This window comes from Lactuca virosa, chromosome 3 (genome assembly GCF_052849685.1).
Source record: "Lactuca virosa cultivar CGN04683 chromosome 3, Lactuca_virosa_CGN04683_v6, whole genome shotgun sequence".
Taxonomy (NCBI): Eukaryota; Viridiplantae; Streptophyta; class Magnoliopsida; order Asterales; family Asteraceae; genus Lactuca; species Lactuca virosa.
The window spans coordinates 149,684,115-149,711,140 of NC_136428.1; the positions used below are offsets into that span (position 1 = coordinate 149,684,115).

The 27,026-nt window shown below is 38.1% G+C and overlaps 1 protein-coding gene across 2 annotated transcripts; it reads right to left on the reverse strand.

Moving 5' to 3' along the window:
• Positions 1-11,855: 11,855 nt before the first annotated feature.
• On the reverse strand, positions 11,856-16,372 carry TRM26 (RB1-inducible coiled-coil protein). Of its 2 annotated transcripts, XM_079085735.1 has the most exons (7): positions 16,088-16,372; positions 15,160-15,188; positions 14,898-15,042; positions 14,604-14,683; positions 13,070-14,524; positions 12,829-12,979; positions 11,856-12,709 (listed from the first exon to the last, which is right to left on the reverse strand). In XM_079085735.1, exons 3-7 carry the CDS (start codon positions 14,977-14,979, stop codon positions 12,096-12,098), a joined length of 2,382 nt encoding a protein of 793 aa, XP_078941861.1. In that variant the 5' UTR covers positions 14,980-15,042; positions 15,160-15,188; positions 16,088-16,372; the 3' UTR covers positions 11,856-12,095. The 2 variants fall into 2 exon arrangements, with proteins under 2 accessions (XP_078941861.1, XP_078941860.1); XM_079085734.1 differs by lacking the exon at positions 15,160-15,188.
• Positions 16,373-27,026: the final 10,654 nt, after the last annotated feature.

Below are 27,026 nucleotides of genomic sequence, written 5' to 3' on the forward strand. Positions count from 1 at the left end.
AGAACAGGAGGAACTCGACGAGTCGCATAGATGCGCTCGTCGAGTTGGGCCAACAGGGACTGTTGACTCGAGTGTTGACTTCCGTTGACTTTTAGGGTTTGGTCAAGTTATGGACATGGAGGCCATGGAGAGGTAAAATGGTATTTTCACCCTTTCCAAGAGTTAGTGAAGGGGTTAAATTAACATCTTTAGAGTTGTTGTTATGAGTGTTAATTAGAGATGATTATGACATATGTAGGCGGAGTCGAGACCGATCGTTGAGTACGAGACATACTTTCTTTGCTTACGAGGTGAGTCTTCTCACTATACTTACCTGAGTGGTAATACTGTGTGACCGGAGGGTCTTATATGAGTTATTGACCGGAGGGTCTTATTTGAGTTATTGACCAGAGGGTTTTATGTGCTTATACTGAGTTATGTGATATCATGCATTTTGTCTTTGTGATTTATGATGTATATTATTTTTGTGCTTTATCGAGTTAGGACCGGAGGGTCCAAACCAAGTTGTGAGACCAGAGGGTCTTCACTGAGACACCGGACTGGAGGGTCCGACCCGAGCTGTAAGACCGGAGGGTCCTCACTGAGACACATGACCGGAAGTTCCTTATTGAGATTTATACATGAGAGGTTAATTATTTGTGCATGGAATTTTGGGGAACTCACTAAGCTTCGTGCTTACAGTGTTGTGTGATATGTGTTTCAGGTACTTCTCAGGATCGCGGGAAGGCGCCGGCTTGATTGTACACACCAGTTGGAGTTTATGTTTTTGAGGATTATGGGATATTATCAAACAATTATTGTCTTGTGTTTTGAAAAATTATACATTTGTGGTTTTGAGAAATGTGATATTGGGTTTTATGTGATTTTAAAAATGAAAAATTTGGTTGAAAATTTAGAGTGTTACAAGTTGGTATCAGAGCCTTGGTTTGAGGGATTCAGATGTACTCTCGGGTATGTCTGGACTCAAACTGAGGATTTGAGAAAACTTTCTAAAAATAAATGATTTTTTCTAAAAACGAGTAAGAGCTTTTAAGAGAAAACGAGATGGAGCAGTGTGTACAATCAGCCAGAGCCCGAATGGTGATTTCCTAAAATACCATTATTTGTTTATATTATGAGATACTTATGAGATATTAGAGTTGCATGCTAGAGAATAGGATAGTTATTTCAGGGATTTAGAGCTAGAGTTGTCTGATTTATGATGCCTTAGCCTAGGAAATACTATTGATTGATCTTATCTGCTATTTGCTCTATGGGTGTTCTGAGTAGGGATACATAGCAAGAATTTTCTTTAGAGGGAGTTTTGAGTAATCTAGGAGAGATACCTAGATGTGCATTGCGGAATCTACTGAGAGAGTAGTTTGAGATCCGTGAGCGATAGAGTACTTGTGAATTAGGATCCTAGGAGGAGGACTTGGAACGACTACAGGTTGGTGTGGAAGGTAGTATTGGGCCCGTACTACTGAAATCACTAGATCTGTATGCGACCCAAGTAAGAACCTTAGGATACTAAAGAGCATGTAGGGGTGGGTAATGGCGTGAGTGCTTGAGCTAGTCTCTGATGATTTTCATGTTTGTGTTTTAGAGGCACTATGGTGATTATCCACAACAACCCCAGGATCAGTGGTACCGGTGACGGGGAGATCCGCAATATCATTCATGAGGAGGTGGCCGCAGCTATCAGAGAGGCTATACCAGAGATGTTCGGGTCTATTAATACCATGTTGATTGAGATGTTTGATGAGCGATATGCTGCTGTCACGGAGGCTGCTGCTGCTGCAGCCACCACAGCCGTAGCTGCTGTAAGGCCACAGAGATGTGACTCGTTGTTGTTCCGAGAGTTCAGCAACACGAAGCCACCAGAGTTTGACGGGACCCAGGACCCGATTGCTGCCATGAGATGGATCTCCGACATTGAGGGGTGTTTCTATACGTGTTCGTGCCCGGAGCACTTGAGAGTTTGGTTTGCACTGAACCAGCTTCGCTTGGGAGCGAAGGACTGGTGGAAGTTCGTGACAACTGATTTTACCCCTGCAGATCATACTGCAGTGACTTGGGAGAGGTTTGCCAAGTTTTTCAGAGATGAGTATGTTCCCCGGGTGGAGAGGGAACGTTTAGCACAAGAGTTTCTGTCTCTCAAGCAGAAGAAAGAGTCAGTGACAGAGATTCCGAGGATGTTCCATGAGAGGGCGCTGTTCTGACCTAAGCATGTGTCTACTGAGCAGGCACGTGTGAGCCAATATTTGACCATCTTGAGGAGAGATATATGGGAGTTCGTGGCGAACTCGTCATATCAGACATTGGCTGATTTGTAGACCAATGTCATGAGGAGAGAGATTGAGCTGGAGATTTAGACCCGAGAGGAGGGAGAGCAGCAGGGGAGAGATAGGAGACCAGTGCAGTCGCAACCAACGACAAAGAGGGCTAAGCCCGCTGATTCGAGAGCAGGAGGCCATAAGGGCCCCACTTGTGGCAAGTGCGGCAAGAGTCATGAGGGATCTTGCCGAGCAGGGATTTGCTACAAATGTGGTAAGGAGGGGCACATGGCGAGGTACTATCCCAAGGGATTTTCGGTTTGCTTTCATTGCAACCAGACTGGCCACCGGAAGGCCGAGTGTCCTCAGCTCACTCATGGATCAGCCCAGGCTTCTGCTCCTGCTGCTTTACGTGTTACTGATGGTCGGCCGGGGAAGGCCGAGGCTCCGAGAGCTCGTGAGAGAGCATTCCAGCTGACTGCGGAGGAGGTCCGCGCAGCGCCTGATGTTGTGGCTGGTACTTTTCTTGTGAGTTCTGTGCCTGCCTTGGTGTTATTTAACTCGGGTGCGAGTCGATCTTTCGTGTCCTTATCCTTTATTCGTCACATTAGTGTTAGACGCGAGGCATTAAGTCGACCACTAAGGGTTTCTATAGTCGATGAGCATGCGGTTTTTTCCACTGATGTATTCCGAGGATGTATTCTAGAGATCTTTGGTGTTGAGTTCCCGATAGATCTAGTGCTGATAGCGATAGGTGATGTCTGTGTCATAGTGGGCATGGATTGGTTGAGCCGGTTTGGAGACATGATTGACTGTGAGCGTCAGATGGTGACCATACGAGACCCTACTGGGGGAGTACTTACTGTGTATGGTGAGGGAACTAGATCGGGATCAGCTTTCTGCTCTGCCACCAGGGCGAGGCAGAGTTTGCAGTAGGGATGCTTGGGGTTTTTAGCATACGTGATGGATACACGAGTTGCCACTGAGAGGCCGAGTTCTATTTCTGATGTTCCGGTAGTGTGTGAGTTCCCGGATGTTTTCCCCGAGGAATTACCGGGTGTGCCTCCTGAGAGGCAGGTGGGGTTCCATATCGATCTGATTCAGGGTGTGACGCCTATTACCAAGGCACCTTATCGCCTTGCGCCACCTGAGATGCAGGAGTTGTCCTCACAGCTCTAGGAGCTGCTGGGGAAGGGTTTTATTAGACCTAGTAGCTCACCATGGGGAGCGCCGATCCTTTTTGTCAAGAAAAAGGATGGTTCACACCGGATATGCATCGATTACCGGGAGTTGAACAACCTGACGGTCAAGAACCGTTATCCACTACCGAGGATCGGCGATTTGTTTGATCATTTGCAGGGAGCGTCTTGGTTTTCCAAGATTGATTTGAGATCTGGCTATCATCAGATGAGGGTCTGTGAGGAGGATATTCAGAAGACAACTTTCTGAACTCGTTATGGGGATTACGAGTTTGTGGTGATGCCTTTGGGGCTCACCAATGCACCTGCATCGTTCATGGACCTCATGAACTGGGTGTGCAGGCCCATGTTGGATCGGTCGGTGATCATGTTCATCGACAACATTTTGGTGTACTCGAGGTCTAGGGAACAACATGAGGAGCACCTGCGAAAGATTCTTGGAGTATTGAGGATGGAAAGGCTTTATGCCAAATTCTCCAAGTGTGATTTCTGGTTACGAGAGGTCCAGTTCTTGGGACACCTCATTAATCAGAATGGGATTTTGGTCAACCCGGCCAAGATTGAGGTAGTTATGCAATGGGAGGTGCCGAGATCCCCATCCGAGATCAGGAGTTTTCTGGGTTTAGCAGGTTACTATCGAAGGTTTATCAGAGATTTCTCCAAGATTGTCGTTCCTCGCACCAGGTTAACCAGGAAGGGTGTTGCTTTTGTCTGGGGGCTCGAGCAGCAGGCCTCATTTGAGACTCTTCACCAGAGATTGTGAGAAGATCTAGTGTTAGCCCTTCCTGAGGGAGTAGAGGGCTTCGTAGTCTACTGTGATGCATCCATTTCCGGGTTGGGTGCCGTGTTGATGCAGAGGGGGCACATGATAGCATATGCATCAAGGCAGCTGAAGCCTCACGAGACGAGATATCCCACCCATGATTTGGAGTTGGGAGCAGTTGTGTTCGCCCTCAAGATTTGGTGCCACTATCTTTATGGTGTTTGGTGTACCATATACACGGACCATAAGAGCCTGAAGTACCTTATGGATCAGCCCAACCTGAATATGAGACAGAGGAGGTGGTTAGATGTAGTGAAAGACTATGACTATGAGATCTTGTATCATCCGGGCAAGGCTAATGTGGTAGCCGATGCCCTGAGTCGTAAAGCAGCGAGTGCTCCGATCTGAGACGTGTGTATGAGGATGACGGTGATGACTCCAGTCTTAGATACCACCTGAGAGGCCCAAGCGGTGGCATGAGACCAGAGAACCGCAAGAGAGAATTGGTGATTGGGCAGATTTCTGAGTTTGAGACGGATGGACGTGGGCTTATGACCTATCATGGGCGGATATGGGTGCCATATTCGGGTGGAGCTCGACAGACTTTGATGGAGGAGGCCCATAAGCCGAGGTTTTCCATCCACCCTGGGGCCACTAAGATGTATTTGGACTTGAGAATGGATTATTGGTGGCCCTGTATTAAGAGAGATGTGGCATGGGTAGTCGAGAGATGCTTGATCTGTTGCCAGGTCAAGGCAGAGCACCAGCGTCCTCATGGAAAGTTGCAGCCTTTGGAGGTTCCTCTATGGAAGTGGGAGCAGAATTCCATAGATTTTATTACCAAGTTACCGAGGACTGCGCGAGGTGTTGATGTGATATGGGCGATTGTAGATCGGTTGACGAAGAGTGCTCACTTCCTGGCTATAAGTGAGAGCTCTTCTGCGGAGAAATTGGCCGAGATCTACGTTCGAGAGGTGGTGGCACAGCATGGGGTGCCAACATCGATAATGTCAAATCGGGATTTGCATTTTACTTCCAGGTTCTGGAAGAAATTTCATGAGGAGTTGGGTACCCGATTGCATTTCAGCACCGCTTACCACCCACAGACAGACGGGAAGAGTGAACGGACGATTTAGATGCTCCAGGACATGCTATGCGCATGTGTTATGGACTTCGGTGGAAGTTGGGATACTTACTTGCCCCTGGCTGAGTTTTCATACAACAACAGCCATCACTGCAGCATCGGTATGCCTCCCTTTGAGCTTTTATACGGGAGGAGATGCCGGACTCCCATCTGTTGGGTAGAGGTGGGGAAGAGAGTGATGGGGAGCACTGAGATAGTACTTAAGACGTGCTCAAGATGACAGAGCAGATGCAGCAGGTCAGACAGAGATTACTGACGACCCAGAGTCGTTAGAAGAGTTACGCAGACCGGTGACGTTCAGAGCTAGAGTTCCAGGTCGGAGATTATGTTCTCCTGAAGGTATCCCTATGGAAAGGGGTGATCCGATTCAGGAAGCGGGGCAAACTGGGCCCTAGATACATCGGTCCTTTCAGAGTGATCGGTCGAGTGGGTAAGGTAGCTTATCGGTTAGAGCTGCCTGCAGAGTTGAGTCAGATTCATAACACCTTTCATGTGTCCCGGCTGAGGAACTGTGTAGCCGATGAGACGGCAGTGGTCCCTTTAGAGGACATTCAGATTGATGATTTCCTGAGCTACATTGAGAAGCCGGAGACGATTTTGGATAAAAAGGTGAAGGTCTTGAGGAATAAAGAGGTCCCCTTGGTTCAGGTTCAGTGACAGCATCGGAAGGGATCCGAGTGGACTTGGGAGCCAGAGTCCGAGATGCGTGAGCAGTACCCAGAGTTGTTTCCGGAGAACGAATTCGAGGACGAAGTCTGATTCTAATGGGGGAGAATTGTAACATCTCGACTCCCATGTATAATATTTCATTAAGTTATATTCATTTTGTCAGGGCGACTCGACGAGTTGGAGGCCCCAACTCGCCGAGAAGAGATGGAGATAGCCGCATGATTTTTAGAGTCTACTTGACGAGTTGGAGGACCCCAACTCGACGAGTAGGTGCTCAGTGTGAAAACCCTAATTTTCAGGGTTTGTACCGTATTTAAAGGACCTTAAGCCTTCATTTCCGCCTCCCTTATCATTTTGACACCCTGAGAGAAACCCTAAACGAGCTGGTATCATCTGTGAGAGAGAGAGAGGCTAAAAGTGTGTGATTTGGTGCATTCTTGGAAGGAGATAGAAGAGTAAAAGGCTTGGAACGAGAAGAAGGCCTTGGATCCAGTGTTCCTTCAGTACTAGCTGCTAATTGGAGGTAAAAAGCTATCACCTTGATCATTGTTTGGTTAGATCTATTCCTTAGGAAGTTTGTGGCCATTTCCATCTTCCTTTTGAGGCTTTGAGTTATTTGAGCATGACATGAAGTTGAAACTTCTGGTCTGGACTGTATGAGGTCCCTTGAGCATAAAGATCCAAGCTTTATCAAGCTATTGGCCAAGTTCCAAACATTAAACCTTCTATAGAGCTTTGTTTTGGCATTTTGAGCCCTAGGTGCCATGCATGGACGTAAAGCTTGCAACTTTACGTGGTATTTCAGCCTTGGGAGGCTAGATCTAGAGTTTGGGACTTTTATTCTGCTTAGAATCATATGAATGAGAATTGGACTAGAGGGACTCGACGAGTGCATGAGCCGACTCAACGAGTCGGTTATGATTTTTTCCCCAGGAGTCTGGACACGTGCAAACTCGACGAGTTGATGAGACAACTCGGCGAGTTGAGTTGGAGTTTTCCCGATTTTTCTAAGAACAGGAGGAACTCGACGAGTCGCATAGATGCACTCGACGAGTTGGGCCAACAAGGACTGTTGACTCGAGTGTTGACTTCCGTTGACTTTTAGGGTTTGGTCAAGTTATAGACATGGAGGCCATGGAGGGATAAAATGGTCTTTTCACCCTTTCCAAGAGTTAGTGAAGGGGTTAGCTTAACATCTTTAGAGTTGTTGTTATGAGTGTTAATTAGAGATGATTTTGACATATGTAGGCGGAGTCGAGACCGATCGTTGAGTACGAGACATACTTGCTTTGCTTACGAGGTGAGTCTTCTCACTATACTTACCTGAGTGGTAATACTGTGTGACCGGAGGGTCTTATATGAGTTATTGACCGGAGGGTCTTATTTGAGTTATTGACCGGAAGGTCTTATGTGCTTATACTGAGTTATGTGATATCATGCATTTTGTCTTTGTGATTTATGTTGTATATTATTTATATGCTTTATTGAGTTAGGACCGGAGGGTCCAAACCGAGTTGTGAGACCGGATGGTCTTCACTGAGACACCTGACTGGAGGGTCCGACCTGAGATATGAGACCGAAGGGTCCTTACTGAGACACATGACCAGAGCTTCCTTATTGAGATTTATCCATGAGAGGCTAATTATTTGTGCATGGTATTTTGGGGAACTCACTAAGCTTCGTGCTTACAGTGTTGTGTGATATGTGTTTCAGGTACTTCTCAGGATCGCGGGAAGGCGCCGACTTGATTGTACACACCAGTTGAAGTTTATGTTTTTGAGGATTCTGGGATATTATCAAACAATTGTTGACTTGTGTTTTGACAATTTATACATTTGTGGTTTTGAGAAATGTGATATTGGGTTTTATGTGATTTTAAAAATGAAAATTTTGGTTGAAAATTTAGAGTGTTACAAAATCTATAGCTTCATGACTGGATCCCAACTCAAAAGCATTATCAGATCTTATGGTTTTTATTTTTGTATTGAATTGTGTTTCAGCCATCTCGACAAAAGAATGAATGATTGTCAAGGCATCACTCTTGGTAATTAGAAGATATGTCATGGTGGGTTTGCTATAATCATTGTTAGGTGCATTTCATGCACCCATTTTGTAGTTTTATTTCATAAAATTTCATTGCATTTAGGCTTAAGCTCATGCATTTTACATGTTTTTCGGGATTTTCTATGATATTATTTCACTCGCACGCTTTTGTGATATTTCAAGGACTCTTGGAGGTGGGATCTCGCTTAGGGAGGTAAACAAAAGGTGCGGACAAGATTTCATGACTTTCGGAGCATCAGGAAGGAAGATTTGAGGATTGGGGACATTTAGGGACTTACATGGCCGTGTAAACTATAGCCATGAGTTTACACGGGCCGTGTAATCGAGCATACTTCAGCAACGTACTTTGAAGACCCAACCAATTTGAGCAGTCTACTTATTGCATTTACACGGGCCGTGTAAACGTTAGTGCAATTTTACATGGGCCGTGTAAACGTAGACGTGGGTTTAAAAGCAGTTTCTCATATTTCCTAAAAGAGGGCAACCGATTTCATTTTCCTATCTGTCGAATTTGGGAGCATTTTGGGCAATTTTCTGGAAACTTTTGGAGTTGATTAACACTTGCAAACATTTTATTTCATTTTGTAAGAATTTTAATTTCATTTTCTAGGTTTGTGATTTTGTTCTAGTCATGTGTGGCTAGAACCTTAGTTTCTCCAACTTTATGTCTTGATTTCTTAGTTGTGATTTCAATCATGTGACTTGATGTTTGCTTTCAATTTCTATCTAGTGAATTTGATTTTGTTTTGATTGAATGTTTGATTCTAATTGTGATTCTTATTGGCCATTTGAATTAGGGTTAGGTCATTCAAGTTATCTAATTGCAAAATCCGTAATTGTTTTGTAAATTGGACTAGGTAACAAACACTAAACTGATTTCTATCGAATGAATTTAGTGTAAATCTTATTCACACATTCTTACGCTCCCTAGCTTGTGAGGAGTATTGGATGTTGTTGGGAACATTCACATAAATCCTATTGCAACCTTTTGATTTCTATCTAAGAGCTTGTTTAGACTTAAATTAGAAGGTTAGATTATTTTCAAAGAGCTTGTTTTGAATTTGACAATTTGGTGAATGGGAAGTGTTAGAGCTTGTTAACACTTTCAAGTACCAACTTAGGTAGAATTGAGTAGATATCATATCATCCTTGGAATCACATTGCTAAATTGTCTTGCATAGAGTTGGAGTTCTCAAATATCTTGAATTTATTTCATTTAATCGATCATTTACTCATAACTTTAGTTTCTTATTTAAATCATTACACACAAACCCCCTATTTTGTGACTATTATTGTACCTTGCACAAAAATGTATAAGCATTTGTTCCGTGTCTCTGTGGATCGAACCTGCTTACCTTGTATTACATTTTTAGTGCAAAGTAGCAGTGTTTTTGGAGTCATTTTGTACCCTTTTATTTTTTGGGCTTGACACCCCCAACAAATTGACGCTGTTGTCGGGGACACAGTGTTACCAATTGTTTATGCGTAGATATTGTCGTACAGGTACACCATTGCCAATTGACACAGAGATAGAGAAAACTGCAAACAGTTTACGGAAGCAAGCCAAGCTTCGTAAGAGGCAACCGGGTTCCGTGACTTCTTCATCATCTACCCCTCCAGTCATTAACGTTTGGGAGGATATACCCCTCTCAAGTGTATCCACATCCGAAACAGAAACTCTCTCATTCTCACCTCAACCATCCTCACCCAGAAGTATCACTCCACCTTCTTCACCTACTCATAACATCCCGAACTTCATACCTATAGAAAACTCAATTCCTACTCATACCATGGGAGACAACCATGAAGGGAATCACGGTTCTCTAAATCCACCTACCCGAGCAAACCCTTCGCCAATGGACGAGACAAGAGGTTACTCAACAACCTCTTTGCATCACCTATCCAGCAGCTACTGACCTTAAACTAAAATTTGGACTCATTCATCTACTTTCAACTTTTAGAGGCCTTGAAAATGAAGATCCTCACAAATCCCTCACATAATTCCATGCTGTGTGTTTTTTATTTGTATTCACTATAAGTTTATGATTTAGAAGAAGTAAATCGTTTTTTTTTTCATTCTTTCCAGTTCCTATTTTCTCGAGTTCGAAAGCATTGAAGCAACAAGGAAAAAAGCGTCAAATATGATCGTATTTTTAAAGTTTGGATTCAGAGATAGATGAATGACAATGAGAATCATCAGATTTGTCGGTTCTTGATTCTTGTTTTATTTAATCCAGATTAAGGACTTCTTGATTATTGCTTGTATAAGTACAAAAGATTACTTTTGTACTTTTTTTTATGAACAATCATGATTAATAGTGTTCTTGATTTTTTGAAAGGCTAATTAAAATTCTGATAATTTCTTGATTTTTCTATGAATAGTTAAGATTCTTAGATTTCTTGATTTTTTTTCTTAGGGTTAGCAGTAAACAACAACGTATTTTTTTTGAATTGTTTATTATATTTACTTTCATTTCTTCCTATAACATCATTGTAATTTGATAAATATAATGTTATAATTGAGAGTATTTTTCAAAGTACACCAGCTTAATATAAAAATAAAAATAAAAATGCAATGTTGTAAAAGTAAATGTACAATTGTTTTGTTTAAATTTTTAGTTTTTCTAGTTTTAGGGGCCTATCTTTTGTTAAATTGCACCGGATCTCCGAAATCTCATGGCCAAATCCTGCTTTTTGTTGTATATGTTTTTTGCATCAAAATGTCTTGAAAATGTATTTGATTTGGAAAATTGATTGTTACTTTAGTAGTTGACTTGTTTAATTAGTTTTATAATGACTTGTTTAATTAGTTCTATAACAAGTGTTAGTAGTCATTGGGGCATGCATGTTTTATTCATGTCATGAAATAGATATGCACCGTGAGGATTTATTAGTATTTTTTTTATCATGACCGGGTGTACGATCCATATCGGGAAAGTTGATTCTCATACCATTAATGCATTTACTAATTTGTTAACTTATGCATTGATTGACTCATTCTAATTCTAGTCTGGATTTTCTTTCATCTGATGGCTCCCATGTGAAGAGGTCTTGATACTTTCTGAGAATTATTCATGATATTGTAGGAAGGTTTCTCCTATATGCATGGCTTGGTCTACATGTTGGTCGTTTATAATATGGGTAATGATTTGTATACAATATTTTTTAGTCATACATAACATAACAGTTTATGCTTTAGATGAGTGTACTGTACAACTGTATAAAACATAATTTGTTGTGTATGATTAAAAAGTGTTGTGTGGCCTCCCTAAATGCTTATATTCTTAGTTATTTATTGTTACTTGCAATTTTATTTAAGGTCGGGACTTGATCGCACAACACTGTCTTTGTCGGAATTATCGTAGCTATCCCATTTTGTAGCTCGAAATAGAATTTTAGTAGGTTGTGACCTGTATAGGGCTTGTATAGGGCTTGAGGCTACGACCCCATAATCTCTACCCTTCACTTGTTTACCTTGTGTGTGTGCTAATTTTATAATGCGTGTTGTAATATTACACGTTTAACCCACTACTTATGGTTAAATACCAATTGGCCCCTAAACAGATGGATAATTTTACCCCTAACCAACTCCAAGAATACTTTATTATCATCCTTCATTCTTCAGTTAGTGGCATCAAGGAAATTGTTGTGTTTCCTCCAAAATTTTCAACTTAATGGCTTCATTTAGTATAACAAAATCAAATCGTCCAACAAAATAAGCATTACTAATTTAGAAAAGAAAACACCCAAAGCACCCCAAATATCAGAAGCTATATATTTAAAATTTTGGTTAAAAGAAGTAACAATTTATCAAGAATAATTTGGCATGCAATCAAAAAAAGAAAACACCCAAAACACCCCAAAATATGATCATAATCCTACAATTAAAACAACCTTACTCTAAACACCACAAAAAAACATCCCTACACTAACCAAACCTCAACCGCATCTACTTTCACTCATTTCATTCACACTCATATATACATACAATTTACCCATTTTTACAATCTAACCATATCCCTCATCGTTTCTTCCATAAGATCTCTAAAAATCTGACACTCAACCTCCTTCACAACAACATCAATCTCCTCATTTGCCAATTCCATCCATGGCATTGACCGTAAATCTCTACTCACCATGGTGTCAAAAAAGTAAAAAGATTTGTCGACGTGAGTGTGTAAATATTCACGTAACATCCCCCACACTTGGTCCAATAACGTGTTGCCATGTGGTGGTCTAATACCCGTACCTTTTCTACGAGCTAATACTGTTGAAAGTACCTCGTTTAGTAAATCAAGTAATACCTTGTGATCAATCTTTTTTTGGTCGGATTCTATTGAGGATAGTTTGATGCTATTTACTATATGTTTTTGCGATGATTCAACTTGCTCAAAAACCGTGTTGGTTATTGGTTTTGCAAATGTGTCCCATTTGGATAATGATTTATCAAATGAATTATGGTATAGACCAGATGCGACTAGTAAGTCTTGTATGTATGCTTCGTTTTCATCTTCAAGGTCTACAGTGTCAACCTCGTTATCATACAATTGCTCCTCGATTTGAAACTCCTCAGATACTCGACCCTTCCCAAGTTCATTCAATTGCTTCCGTAGCTCTGTAGTTAACAAATAACTTTATTGTCAGATATTACCAAAACATAGGGTTTTGTTCGATTTAATGAAATAGAATGACTAATGAATGAAATAGACAGTGTAATGGAAAATAGTCAAATACCATTTAAATTGGAGCTGATGTCTCTAAAAGCTTGAGGCATATCATTGTCATCTAATGGAGTTGTGGTCGGACTCGCACAATATCTAAAGTACTCCTCATGGATGCTGCTACACACGGACGCGGGACTAGGTGGAACCTCAGTCGAATTTTCCTAAAATCGAAACATATAAATTCGTTAACAAAAAAGGAAATCTTGGAATATTTTAATAAAATAAATAAATAAATGAATAATAATTCTCACAGGTCTATCGGGAAAGTTCATCATAACCGTTGGTCCATTCATAATATCTTTCACAAAACTCCGATCATTTTCACGAAACTGATCATTAGCTGAATGTATCTTTCTAATTCTCCCAAATAATCTTGCCCTTAGAGACAAATTGTATTTCAAATTTGTCACTTTTTCCTTCAAATTGAATCGATCTTTCCTTTCTTTTTTCACCAATAACTTCTCGTTACCTTCATGTTTCCTTCGAATATGAGCACCAGTTACCACGTGTCGATCTTCTAGAAGAAGCTTTCCAAACGACGTTCCCGATGATACAGGAGCAGATAAAGATCTAACAAGATTCACAGGAGATGACAGAATCATATCATCGTCATCATCGGGCCCACACCTGAACGATTTACTTTGTATATCGTTTTCAGTTTCATCAATTGAATGTGAATGTGACGATGACGATTCTCTCTTTAAAACATTCCTTAATCTCTCCGACAAATGTTTCCTCGTATCTCTGCTAATGAACTCCGGAGAATTCGTTTGATAAGATCTTGTTGATTCAGAACGAAGCAAATTAGTTCCGAGGTCTTTCGTTACGCTTTCTCTCACTTGTTTTGCGATTCGTTGCGCGATTTGTTTCGGATCCGACAGCCGCTCACTGTACGGCGTTTCGATTCCGCCGCCTCTTTTGACGCTTTTACCTTGTAACTCCAATTTTAACCGTTCTTTCACTTCTTCTAGAAAATCTTCGATTTTATTTCTATCTTCAGAAGCATGTGAAGAAGAAGTCGCCCATGGCTCTTCGGAGTTACTAACGTTGTCAAAACCAGGTCTCAGGATTACTATCTTTGTCGGCGCTGAATATTGGTCGAAATCTTCGCTTAATGTTTCTCTTCTTTTAAAAAACGATCGTTTTTCATCTGATTTCAATGAACGAGACTTTCGTAGATCTTCGTGTGTTTCAACTGGGTTTGCATAAAGAGCCATTTTTTGTGTGTTGAGATTCTGTTGAGCGATGAACTGGTCAGAAACGGCGACGTTTTCAACTATCTTTGAACATTCTTTAAACCTTGCGGTTTGCCATGCCTCGAATTCCTTTTTAAACTTTTGTAGTTCTTCCTCTTGAGGATGCTCACGTGGCATGGGTTTCTTTGATGACGTGTTGACACTCCATTCGTCAGAATCAGTCTCTTCGTTTAAATGAAATGAATCCAGATTTATCTGTTTGATAGATTTTGAGGAAACTGTAGAGCTAGCTGAGCTACTTCTCGTGAGTTTTTCTTTATAAAAATCGTTCACTGGTTTTGTATCGATTGGCATTGTATCCACCCCCATTAATCGAGCCACAATGCTTGGGGCGTTTGCTCTGCTCTTGGGCTTTTTCGTCATTTCATCACTTATTAACTTCTTCATTGGAGCTTCAGCTGGAAAATAGCCAGTTTCATACCAGTCATGTGTCCCTTGATGCTTATTATGCTGAAAAATTATACAACAGTTTTTTACAAGTTAAAATAAATGAAAATTTTAGATACATATATATACACACAAATCTTACCAGTCCATCATCTTGTTGTGTGTAGTAACTCTTGTAAGTTCCAACAGGAAGGTCTAAACTGTTGCGTGGGGCCTCTAAACCTGAAAGGCATGAGTTAGAATATATCACTTTAAGTGTTTGGTTCTTTCTTTTCTTCTTTCGTTCTAAGGTATTGAAAACTACGCCTTAAGTTATTGGAGATTGTTTAAGTGTTTGAATCTTTCTTTATGGAGGCACGTGGTTTTTCTTCGGTTTTGGAGTTTTACGTGATGATAAAAATGGGTTGTGGATGATTTTAATGTTAGTAATGCTTACCATGAACATTTCTCTTTTGTGTACCAATTTTTCTAGCCATGGTTCCTCGTTTTAAATCAACTAAGTGGAAGAATCCTCCCATATACAGGTAGTGTCACCACCAAGAAACGTGAATGTGCTCAAGGGGAAAAGTTCATTTCACAGCCTGTAAAGCCATAAATAAGATAATTTAATATATTGAAACCTTATAGCCTTGAAATCTAAGAAACAAATAAAAGAATACAGAGGAAACACCAAAGAACACACAGAATATTTATCTTACATGTGAGTGGGGCTTTATTCAGCTAGAACCTGGAAATTTCAGAGTTCTTTGAATTTATTAAACTTGCATCAAAATATTTGCATATAAATACCCACAAAAAAAAAAAAAAATGAAGATGTGGGTCTAAGCAATTTAAAAAAAAATAATAAAAAATTCCTCTTTCTGAATTGTTTATGTGCTGACACATTTTCTTACAAACACATTTATCTGGCAAGTGAAGTGCATTATAATTAAGCACAGCCTGGGCCTACCTGTTACATGTTGTAATCGACTTTCAGTCAAATATCACATTATCTTGTTAAAATCATAATCAGAAAAAGCTACTATTTCAATTCTTATTTTCTTTTTATCTAGTTACATGATTAAATCACTCAATGCAATGAAACAATAGTAAAAATCCAAATAGGAGTCAAAGAGAAATTTACATCAGGTAATAACTAATAACTGCTCTTTTTTTTTTTTTTTTTAAAAAAAAAAAAAAACTGTATTCAACATTCTATCGCTTTTACAGAAAAATAACTGCTTCATCCCAAAATAACTGCAAAAAATTCGTTTCTCCTATTTTATCTATACGAAAAGATGTTCCTTTTTAGCATATTGAAGAAGGAGGAGATTATGAGAATCAATCATCTAATTAATCAGATTTCAGCTCACAAATGGATAAAGGTCAAACACATAATTCAACCACCCAAAACAATTTCAATTAAACAGAAATCCACAATTATTAGCAGAATGAACTTGATGAACCTGAGTTAATCGATGGCAGATATATACGCAACATTTGACAATATATGCTTCATTTGATGAAATCATCACAGATAATCACAATTCAACAAACTCGAGAAACAATCATGAATCCGATGTCATGATTGCAGGGAAATCTATCTATCTATAAGAATAAAGGAAAGTCATCGGAATTATGAATTACCGTTGTTGTTCTTCTCATGATCAAGTAAATCATCAGCATCCAGAAATTCCTTCAGATCCGAACCAGAAAACCAAGCTTGTAATAATCATCATCATCATTTAATTCAGCGCATTGAAGAATTTGTTGGAAGAGTGGGAGAGAGAAGAAAGTACAAGTTATTGAGAGAAGCAGCGTAGCAGGGAATCTAAACCGGGAAATAATTATGGCGAGATGAGGAAAAAGTTGTGCTGCTTGGCCTTTTAGCATGAGACTTCCCACGACCCAAAAGCTCTACATCGTGTTGTCTTTATTATTTCTTAATTATCGAATACGGCTATCATCATAACCGTTTGATTTATCTAATTATTAAAAGGCATGATACATTACAATATTACATCAAATAACAACTTATGTTTATCATTTAATTCAAGGACAGTTCATTAAAAAAAGGATACATATTGCTTAATTTTGCAACCTCCCATTTGCTCTTGCTATTAAAATTTTATAAAGAGAGTTCATGATTTAGATCCTAACACATCCAAAATATTATCAGTGTTTTATGATTGACTTTCCCATATAGACTTTGTGATAAGTTGATGTGGGCGTTCATATGACGCAATTTACTATTTAAAAAAAAAATAAATAAATACTTTTACGGGTTATATTATACCAGGTTTTATTAGTTTTTATGTCTAAGAAAAATTAGAAAACTACAAACAACTCGTCTCCAAGTATCACTTTGTTTTCTTATTTTATGTCCTATAGAGGGTCCATAATTTTTTATATTTTGTCTACATTTGGTCCTTATTACTGCTAATGTCGGGCTTCAATGGTTATATGACAAATTTTTTTATATAAACATTAATGAGGTGGAAGTTATGTGCATCGTCATATGTCATAAGTTTGTCATTATTGAGACTATAAAAGTCCTTCATGTTCTGATAGTGTTCTAACACGATCATCAAGGCTTTACAATATCGATTTAGTTTGAAAGAAGTTAGGGATGGCAAAAAAAACCTCATATCCGAGGGGGAACCCGAAACCCACACCCGTTTTGACCGAGGAATCCTCAAGTTGACCAGAGATGGGGAATCCCCGAATAAAAAAGTGGGAATGGGGATGGGGATGAGGATACCCCTAGTCCTTGACCCTGGACTCGGCCCAAGTGTGTGTGTGTGTATATATATATATATATATATATATATATATATATATATATATATATATATATATATATATATATATATATATATTCAAAACATATATTTATAGTATATTTTACAATACCTAAAAGTTCATCAAAGCAACACAACTCATTACTAATTACTTTGTTGAAATTGTACTTTTCCTTCTTCTTTTATCTAATTTAACAGTGTATAATTTTCTTCTTCTTGGTTTATCTATTTTACCTCAAATATCGCTCTCATAATTTTTTTTTTTTTGATTTTTCATGTATGTATTTAAATTTGGTAGAAAATTTGTATATAGTTTTTATGCAATCTATGAATACTTTTATGTTTTTTAAAATCTTTAAACTTATGTTGATAAAATTGAAACTTACAGTTTTTCTTTACGTAAAAGTTTTTGATATTAAAAGAGAAAAAGAGATCCTCAATTCCATGTATTCTCCACCCCCGTTTGGGGTGGGGATGGGAATTCATTTATAATCACTGATGGGGATGGGGATGAGGATGAGGATTGGAATAAGGATTCGGGGATTGGGGTCCCGTGTATTCCCTGCCCCCGTTGTCATCTCTAGAAGAAATGAAGCGTCGTCCATAAGCTTTGATCAAATGTACACAACATTGAATAAGGTACATTCTAATTCAATTTTGTAAACTCTTAGGTTATTTGAAACCCTAGTCTTCACAAGAAACTTTGATACATGTAAGACGACAACTTTCACTAACATGAATATTGATGTTGATTCACTGTCGTTGACAATAGATATATATTACGCAATTATTTCCGTTCAAACCCCCTTCCCTTACGTTGACCCTACAATCTTAACTTTTAGTGATGTCAATTTCATGGCTATAAAATCATGAAGACTTTATTGTTTTTCTTCATGATATAGTAAATGACAGAAATAATGTGTATTATTGTAGTCCAAAAAAGTTATTGTCTAATGGGCTTAGACTCTTTGTAGTATAGTGATTGTTATATGGAATTCTTAGAGTGTGGTCTTATCAATGGTGGTATGATAATTGTCTACATTAAACATCATGGATATGATACACATGAGGCTTGCAAATGAAATGGATATAAATGAAGGACATGAAACAGAAGATCATGATGATGATTAAACTATAGACCACAATCATAATGAAATTTAAGGCCATGATCAAAATGAAATTGGTTAGGATTATTGTCTTTTAGATGATAATGTTTCAACCGATCTTGAACCATAAGAAAAGGTTATAGGTATTTTTGAGCACTTAGAGACTTTATTGAATGAACTCTTGATAATGTAGACTTTGATGAAATAGTTACTATGGAGAAAGTTCGTATAGTTCACCCTACACATGATCCAACCAATAATTAGAAGTATATAGTCCCAATTGTTGGCATGATATTTGAGAATCAAATTTGGACTAGATTACCATCATTTTCGCAAAGTGCACGGACAACCCTAATGGGCAGATAAAAAGAACATATATATTACACCTTTAGGGGTCGTTGTGTAATATGGAAAAAAGATTGGGCTATGATTTCGTATTGTGTAGTTCACTTTTCATTGATCAATAAGCCTTAGTTTCTCTTGTTCGCTCGTTAAGAAACCTATTAGGTTATATGCTTACCAATTATTTAGTTGCAAATAGATATGATATATGGTATGAAAAGAATGGAAAGTAAATAGTACTTGTTAGACGTGGGAGACAAAAGTGAGCGAAACTTTTTAGCTAGTATGCTTCTTGGATGGGCAATGATATAAGCTTTTAGATTACACTAAGTAAGAATCACAATTTTTCTCAAAGCCTTACATGTAAATCAATGGTTACGTTTTGTTAGATTGCCAAAACTTATATAAGAGATATCTTATAGAACCCAAAAAATTCCTTTTATAGAGATACAAAGTGACATAGATAAGAAGTATAACTTGAAGGTTAGTTTTTCTGAGTGTAATAGAGCCAAGAAAGAAAATTTTCTAAAATAGAATGGACTTTTCAAAACCATTATAATAGGTTATGGATTTATGTTGAGTAAATAAGTAGGTCCAATCCTAGGTACTATTAGATTAGATGAACTCAATGCCTAATTGAGTTGATTACTTCAATAAATATAGGGTGTGTTTTAAATATGTGAAGGATGAGTAGTTTGAAGGGTGTAGAAGGGAAATTATAGGTAATGGGTGTTTCTTAAATAGAATTACAGGGGTGAGTTAAATTATTCAGTTAACAGAGATGTTAACATTCACATGTTTCCCATTACTTATATAGTTTGTTGTGTGTTAAATAAGGACTTTTGGAAGTGGTTCTTATAGAAGTTAATGGAAGATTTTGGCATGAGTAATGGAGCAAGTGTTACTATACCATGTAACCAACATAAGGTACAATCATATGCCTATCTAGATTGATTGTAGTTTAATCTACTAATCAAGATATTTGACTTTTTAATAACATCGTATACAAATAGTTGGGGAAGTTTGTGACAACCCGAAACTTTTATCCTGTGCAATTGATCTGTATATCAATATTTAACTTGATTTTATCAATCTTTTAACACCGTTTAAGAGTTAGTTTAAGTGTTCTAAGCTTGAGTACAGTCGGGAATGAGATTAGAAATGAGTCAACAAGTCGTATAGAGACAAAATCGGGCCATACACCCTCCTGAGAGGTGTGTACGGCCGCACACATGGGTGTGCGGCCGCACACCCACCCTCCAGCCGCACACTCCCCCTTATATATATAAGGAGACCCCCTTCACTCATTTCTTTCCTTTGGCTGCACTCTACTTTCTCTCACTACTTTCTCTCTCTAAAAACTTCATCCAAGAACACTCAAAAGGGCCTCAAAAACGTGAACTGCTCCATCATTCAACTTGTTATAGTGGTAAGACACCTGAATCTAAGCCTAAAACTCATAGTGTTCTTCGCGTTCTTCATTCTTTGAAGGTGTACGGCCGCACACCTTCATAAGGTGGCCGCACACACCTTAAAGCTCTCCAAAGTGAAGAGTTTGGCCTTCATTCACTAGTAGGACTTGGTATTAGCACAAGAACACCTCAAAATCGTCATTTCGGGCACAAATGAGGAGTGTACGGCCGCACACTCCTGTGTACGGCCGCACACACCCTCTGTACTGCCGCACACTCATGTGTGCAACCGCACACACAGCCTGGCCGCACACCGTGGCCGCACACCCACTCAAATGGCCGTACACCTCCCTTGTTTGATCATATAGGGTCCCGACAAGCATTTCCGAGTCTTTAGGGTGATTTCCCGCCATGTTTAGTCATGAAACACCCTAATTCTAACACACATATGTGTATCACATGGTAATAGGATCCACTTACGTACGAAACATCGGTTGACGCTCAACACTCGTAACCAATTGTGCTTTCGGATCCTACGATAAACTGTGAGTTCATACCCCTACGCTTTTTCCGAGTTTTTCATGTTTTCAGGGGGGGGGGGAATACAAGCAAAAGTACAAGGAAACTTGTACTCAAGTATATTATTTTGTTTAAAATAATTATATGTTCAGTATGCTTTTAACTCAGAAAACCGTTTTACCAATCGATTAAGAAATCAACTCGTAGAAACAGTTTTCAAAACTAAAGCAAGGAACTTGTAAATCTTATCATAGAATGTGATATTTTCTAAAGGATTCATGTAAATCATAAGCAGGATTTTCGTACTATTACTTGTAAATTTGTTAGGCTAAGTTTGAGACATGTCCTTGGTAACACTCCATCGGATTCGTGAGTGGAGGACTACGACTTATAACCAGAATCTCTTGGAGGGAGAGCGTGACTATTGTGTATAGATCTATATGGGACTGACTATCCCGCATCCTCGCTGCTAGCTACAGCGGAACCGTTAGGTTCAGGGGTGACAAAGTCATAAAAGATACTGGCCCCCGTTTCGTGCCTTATCCAGTCTAAGTACGGTTATGGCACTCACAACTTAGGTAACGAGAATTTACTTTTATAATAATGAAACGAGTGAACTAACCTCAAAGTAATATCCGATTTGATTACTAGAGGGCATCAGTAACGCCCTTAGGATCTAGTTCACTACCTATTTTATTAGTTTTATTTATGTAATAAGGCTAATACATCTCACAGCGAGTAACCAGGTTTTTTCAAGGAAACTACATCTATCGATACAAGTATGGTAGATACTTGTACACCTCGTATCAGAATCGAAAATCAATTATCAACTTTTAAGGAAAATATAGGATTTTCCTGGGATAACTTAATATTTCATAAACAGGCTGTTTAACATGTAACTAATGGATAATCAAACCTCTTTCATAAGAAAATATAGGATTTTCTTGGGAAACAACTTTTCAAAGAATCAAAGAAACATTTCTTTCACCAAAACTAAACGCTTATGAACTCACCAGGTTTATGCTGATATTTCTAAAACTGCTTGTATTCTCAGGGCATCAATAGACAGGTACTCTTGCCAACTTTTGGAGAAGACGAAACATTCTGAAGTCACGTCTTTTACTTTTGTTATACTGTTATGTATAAATCACGTTTTTGAACCATGTAAATACTCATATTATAATGTAATGGTTGTGTTTACTTCGCTTACTATGATACAACTGTTGTGATACTACGCATGACGTCCTCCGCCCCGAAACGTTTCCGCCATCGGTTTCGGGGTGTGACAAAGTTACTCTATATGTTTAGCCTCGTCAATATGTTAGGCATATTTACTTACAATTTATATAGAGCTTTTATGTTGCACAACCACTACCCATACCTACTTATATAGACAAATCATTTCCATCAAGGTCGGTGACTAAACCCACTTAATGGATAAAGATCCAAATACCCAAGTTAAGATTATTTTTTGGGTTTGCAAAAGTTTTGATTGTGTGGAAAATAGGATCTCAAAGATTGTTAACTTGGCTATTGGGATTGTAAGGATAATACGTATCAACACTATGTTAAAAGAAAGAGGTATGTTGTTAGAAATTGTGTCCAATGTCATTAACAGTTTTGTCATATTTCTAATAATAACATGGTGCTTTTGGGTTTCCCTCATAACACAATTAGCTATAATATGTTGTTAATTTATTATGTAGTTAATAAATTGATTGGAAATTATGTAGGAATTAATTAAATAGTTTAATTAATTAAAGAGCTTGAATATTAATTAAATACTAATGAATAATTAGAATATTCCAGAAGCTCCTGGAAGAGTAGGGGAGATGGTTTTGATGCCCCTATGATAGGGAAAAGGCATGTTTTGAATAAGGTAAGGATTATCCTAAGAGTTTGAATCTCTTAAGGATTTATCTGATGCCTATAAATAGACTGCTAGGGATCAAACCCTATGTGTTGTTTTCTTCTCCCAAACTTGTCCATGATCTTTCTTTCTTTCTCTCTTTCTTTCTCTCTCTCTCTCTACGAAAATTATAGCCCCTCTCCTAGGGTTATAGAAATTTTTGGAAAACTTCAATCTAGGGATAATCCTTATTAGCTTTTTGGAGTTATGTGTCTGACTATATTAGAGGGACTCTACTTTGGGTACTTCATCCATTGCAAGAACTGGAAGCTACAAGATTGCAGTCAAAGAAATAAGAGGTTAGTATTCTATCTTTTATTTTGTTTTAATATAGGTTGCTATAACTAGTAAAACCTAGATCTTAGGGTGCATGTACACATAGGATTATGTTTTTGCTTCCGTTGTGTTGGTCATGCACATTGATGCCATGAAAACCAACAGTGATATCATAGTCATTAGGTTTTAGTTATTTGCACTAGTTAAAAAAGTTAAAAACCCAAAAACTAGATCAATGACGCAGCGCGCCCTCTGCTTGACGCGACGTGTTTGGTCGATTTCCAGATTTCAGATTTTCAAAAATTTTGAATTTTGGGATAAACTTCTTGATTAAAATATTACTTTAACTGTTTAAATCTGAATATTTAAATCTTAGATTGATTTGAAATATTATTTAATAATAATTTGAATTTAAGTATTTAATTAATTAAATTTGATTATTATTTAAACTTGAATTTAGGATTTGAATATTTATTTTGAATATTATTTAATAAGAGAATTAATTTGAATATGGTATGATTATTATATGTATAACAATCATACAACATGTCTCCTCACATGTTTAATTAAAACATTATCGTCGAATCAAGACCAGGTGTATCCACTCTAATACTATAAGAGATGTTTAAGGAGGTCTTTTTGATTCTGAATGAGGTCGGTTTTTAACAGCATTATTGCTTACCACCCTCACTGCCTTTTTGTATTTTGAGAGTGGAGTTACCGAAAGGTTCGATTGGATTTTGTCTCAAGATTTAAAGTATTAATCAAGTAATAAAACGAAATTCATGTTTTATATTTCAAATGTGAGTCATGTGTTACCCATGAAAACAAAAATATTGTTTATATTTTGATGATAGAGCATGTGTGGTTAACCGCCATGTCATTAAGAAAATATAAGTTAATATGATTTGTCATTTGTGAAATTATTCTATTGATGGAGCATGTGTGGTTAACCGACACGTCAACATAAGAATAATTTTATATCGAGGTTCACATACTTTTGCATTAATGATTCACCATTTATGCAATGATGTGCGATATTCCCGTTATTGAGTCAAGATGAGCACAAAACGAGATTAACGAACCTCAAATGATCTGGGCGTTTCAAAAGACTGAAACTTGCAAAGTGCATTGCCTACCTAAATAACTTTGTTATGTGTTTACGACATCACTTTACACAATGCAAAGACAAATATGGATTTTTTCCTTAATCAATAATTCATTTAGGGTTAAAAAATATTTTAAGGATAAATTCGAACTAACTAAACTCTTTCGTCTTGTAGCTATCGAATGAAAACAACAACCCTCCTCTTCTCCTCCACCTTCCTAAAAATCAAACTTCTTCCTCATATCCAACCTTTCAAAGGAGAAAGTGACCGGTCAGAACTATCTATTTGGATTCGTACCTTGAGGATTGCCTTGATGTACGATGGAAATGAGTATGACCTAAATCAAGATCTCTCCCTACTAAATAGTGATTTGTCATTTGTGAAATTATTCTATTGATGGAGCATGTGTGGTTAACCGACACGTCAACATCAGAATAATTTTATATCGAGGTTCACATACTTTTGCATGGTTGATTCACCATTTATGCAATGATGTGCGACATTCTCGTTATTGAATCAAGATGAGCACAAAACGAGATTAACGAATCTCAAATGATCTAGTCATTTCAAAATACTGAAACTTGCAAAGTGCATTGCCTACCTAAATAACTTTGTTGTGTGTTTACGACATCACTTTACACAAGGCAAAGACAAATATGGATTTTTCTTTAATCAATAATTCATTTAGGGTTAAAACTATTTTAAGGATAAATTCGAACTAACTAAACTCTTTCGTCTTGTAGCTATCGAATGACAACAACAACCCTCCTCCTACTCCTCCACCTTCCTAAAAATCGAACTTTTTCCTCATATTCGACCTTTCAAAGGAGAAAGTGATCGGTCAGAACTATCTATTTGGATTCGTACCTTGAGGATTGCATTGATGTACGATGGAAATGAGTATGACCTAAATCAAGATCTCCCCTACTAAATGATGACACCTCTAAAGAGGAAGTGGCTGCTTACAACGAGCATTACGATGAATCAATGAAAGTTTCTCGCATAATGTTGGTGACCGTGTCTTCCAAACTCCAAAAGAGTTTCGAGAGCCTTGGAGTGTTCAACATTGATGAGCATTTCAAGGAAAATTTCCAAGAACAGGCTCAACAAGAATTATCCGAGATCGTGAAATCCTTGATGGCTTGTAAACATCAAGTTGGGAATTATGTATATACGTATATTTAGAAAAGGAAGTCATACATTGGCATATTAAGGAACTTGGGTGTCAAGTTTTAAAGGAGTTGGTCATTGACATGGTCTTGAACTCGCTTTCTAGTTCGTATCATCAGTTCCTCATGAACAATAATATGAACAACCTCTAAAAGACCCTCATGGAACTTCATGGCATGTTGAAAATTGCCAAAGCTAGCATGGTTAAAACCAAAAGCTCCATCCCTACTACTCTCGTCTTGGCCATTGGCATGGTGGTGTTAACAAGAAGAAGGCCAATGTTGGATCTTCCAATCAAAGCCTTAAGAGAAAGGCCAATTATGAGATAGTGGCAAATACTTACCCAAAAGTGGCCATTCGCTTTTACTACCAAGAAAAGGGTCACTTGAGACGTAGCTGCCCGATGTACTTGGAAGATGTGAAAAAAAACAAAGTTAAGGGTATTGGCACTTCAAGTATTTTTTATGATTAAACTCCATCATATGTCAACTTCTAATTCTTGGGTTGTTCATATTGGATGTGGTACTCACATTTACTTAGATTTATAGGAACTAGAGGAAAGTAGAAGACTGAAGCATGAGGAGTTGAACGTGGTCATGGGGAATAGAGCAACTGTACTTGTTACAATGATTGAGGAATACAAGCTTGTGCTAGATATTGGAATTTCATTTAATTTATTCAATTGTTGCTACTCACCAAATATGGCATGAAACATTAATTTTTTTCATGCATTGTATAAGGATGGTTTCCGTTTTTTATTTGATAATATTAATGGTGACATTTTGGTTTATAAAAATGGTTCTTTTATCTTCAAATCTACTCCTTTCAATGGTGTGTATGAAAGTGTTTTTGGTGTTGGCAACTCTAATAATCTAATGTTAAATGTTGGTTCTTTCACTAATGTGTTGGAAATCATGCTTGTGGCATTGTTGTCTTGGGCATATAAACAAGAAACGCATCGCTAACCTCCAAAAGGATGGGAGCTTGGAATCATTTACCTAGATTTAAATGATGTATGTGAGTCGTGCTTAAATGGAAAGATGAAAAAAGTGCCTTTTACATGAAACTTTGAACAAGGCAAGGATCTATTGGACTAATACATGCCGATGTATGTGGACCATTCAGATCCGCCACAAGGCATGGTGAATGTTACTTTGTGACTTTTACTGATGATTTTAGTAGATATGACTATATCTACTTAATGAAGAATGATTCAGAAACTTTTGAATTGTTGAATGAATTCCAAAAGGAAGTTGAAAACCAACTGGACAAGAAGATCAAGATGCTCCAATCCGATAGGGTAGAGAATATTTGAGTTTGAAATTTATTGATAATCTAAAGGATTATGGGATTGTCACACAATTTTCTCCTCCCAAAACACGAAAACTAAATGGTGTCGACAGAGAAGAAATTGAACACTATAGATATGGTTTGATCTATGATGACATGATCTACACTTCCAATAAGTTTATGGAGTTACGCCCTAGATATAATTGCTAATATATTAAACCTCCAACCAACTAAGAAGGTCGTTAAGAGATCTTCTGAAATGTGGAATGAGAAACCTCCCAGTCGTGCACATTTGAAAGTATTGGGTTGCATATTTTCCGTTCATTGTGAGGCTAGCGATAAACTAGAACCTAGATCAAAAAAGTGTTTCTTCAGGGGCATCCACAAAAGTAACTTGGTCTATAATCCATCTGAGAACAAGGCTTTCGTTTATCGAAAGGGCTTCTTCCTCGAGTGGGAGCTAATATCCAAATAAGACTAGTGTGAGTCCAATAGATATTGAAGAAATTTAAGAGTCAAATGAAGAAAGACCTTAAATTTAAAATATCACTCAACGAGAGGTTAATCAAAATGTTGAGCCAACTGACATAGTTCCAACAACTTCACTTTGAAAATATTATAGGAATTGTTTTCCTCTCAACTTTCATGGTTT

Excerpts from the sequence above, each read along its gene's own strand:
- TRM26 (XM_079085734.1), bottom strand. The coding sequence starts at position 14,979 with ATGGGAGGATTCTTCCACTTAGTTGATTTAAAACGAGGAACCATGGCT. Across the intron at positions 14,525-14,603 it reads CACAACAAGATGATGGACTG|CATAATAAGCATCAAGGGAC; the intron begins GTAAGATTTGTG and ends ATAATTTTTCAG. Across the intron at positions 12,980-13,069 it reads TGAACTTTCCCGATAGACCT|GAAAATTCGACTGAGGTTCC; the intron begins GTGAGAATTATT and ends TTTCGATTTTAG.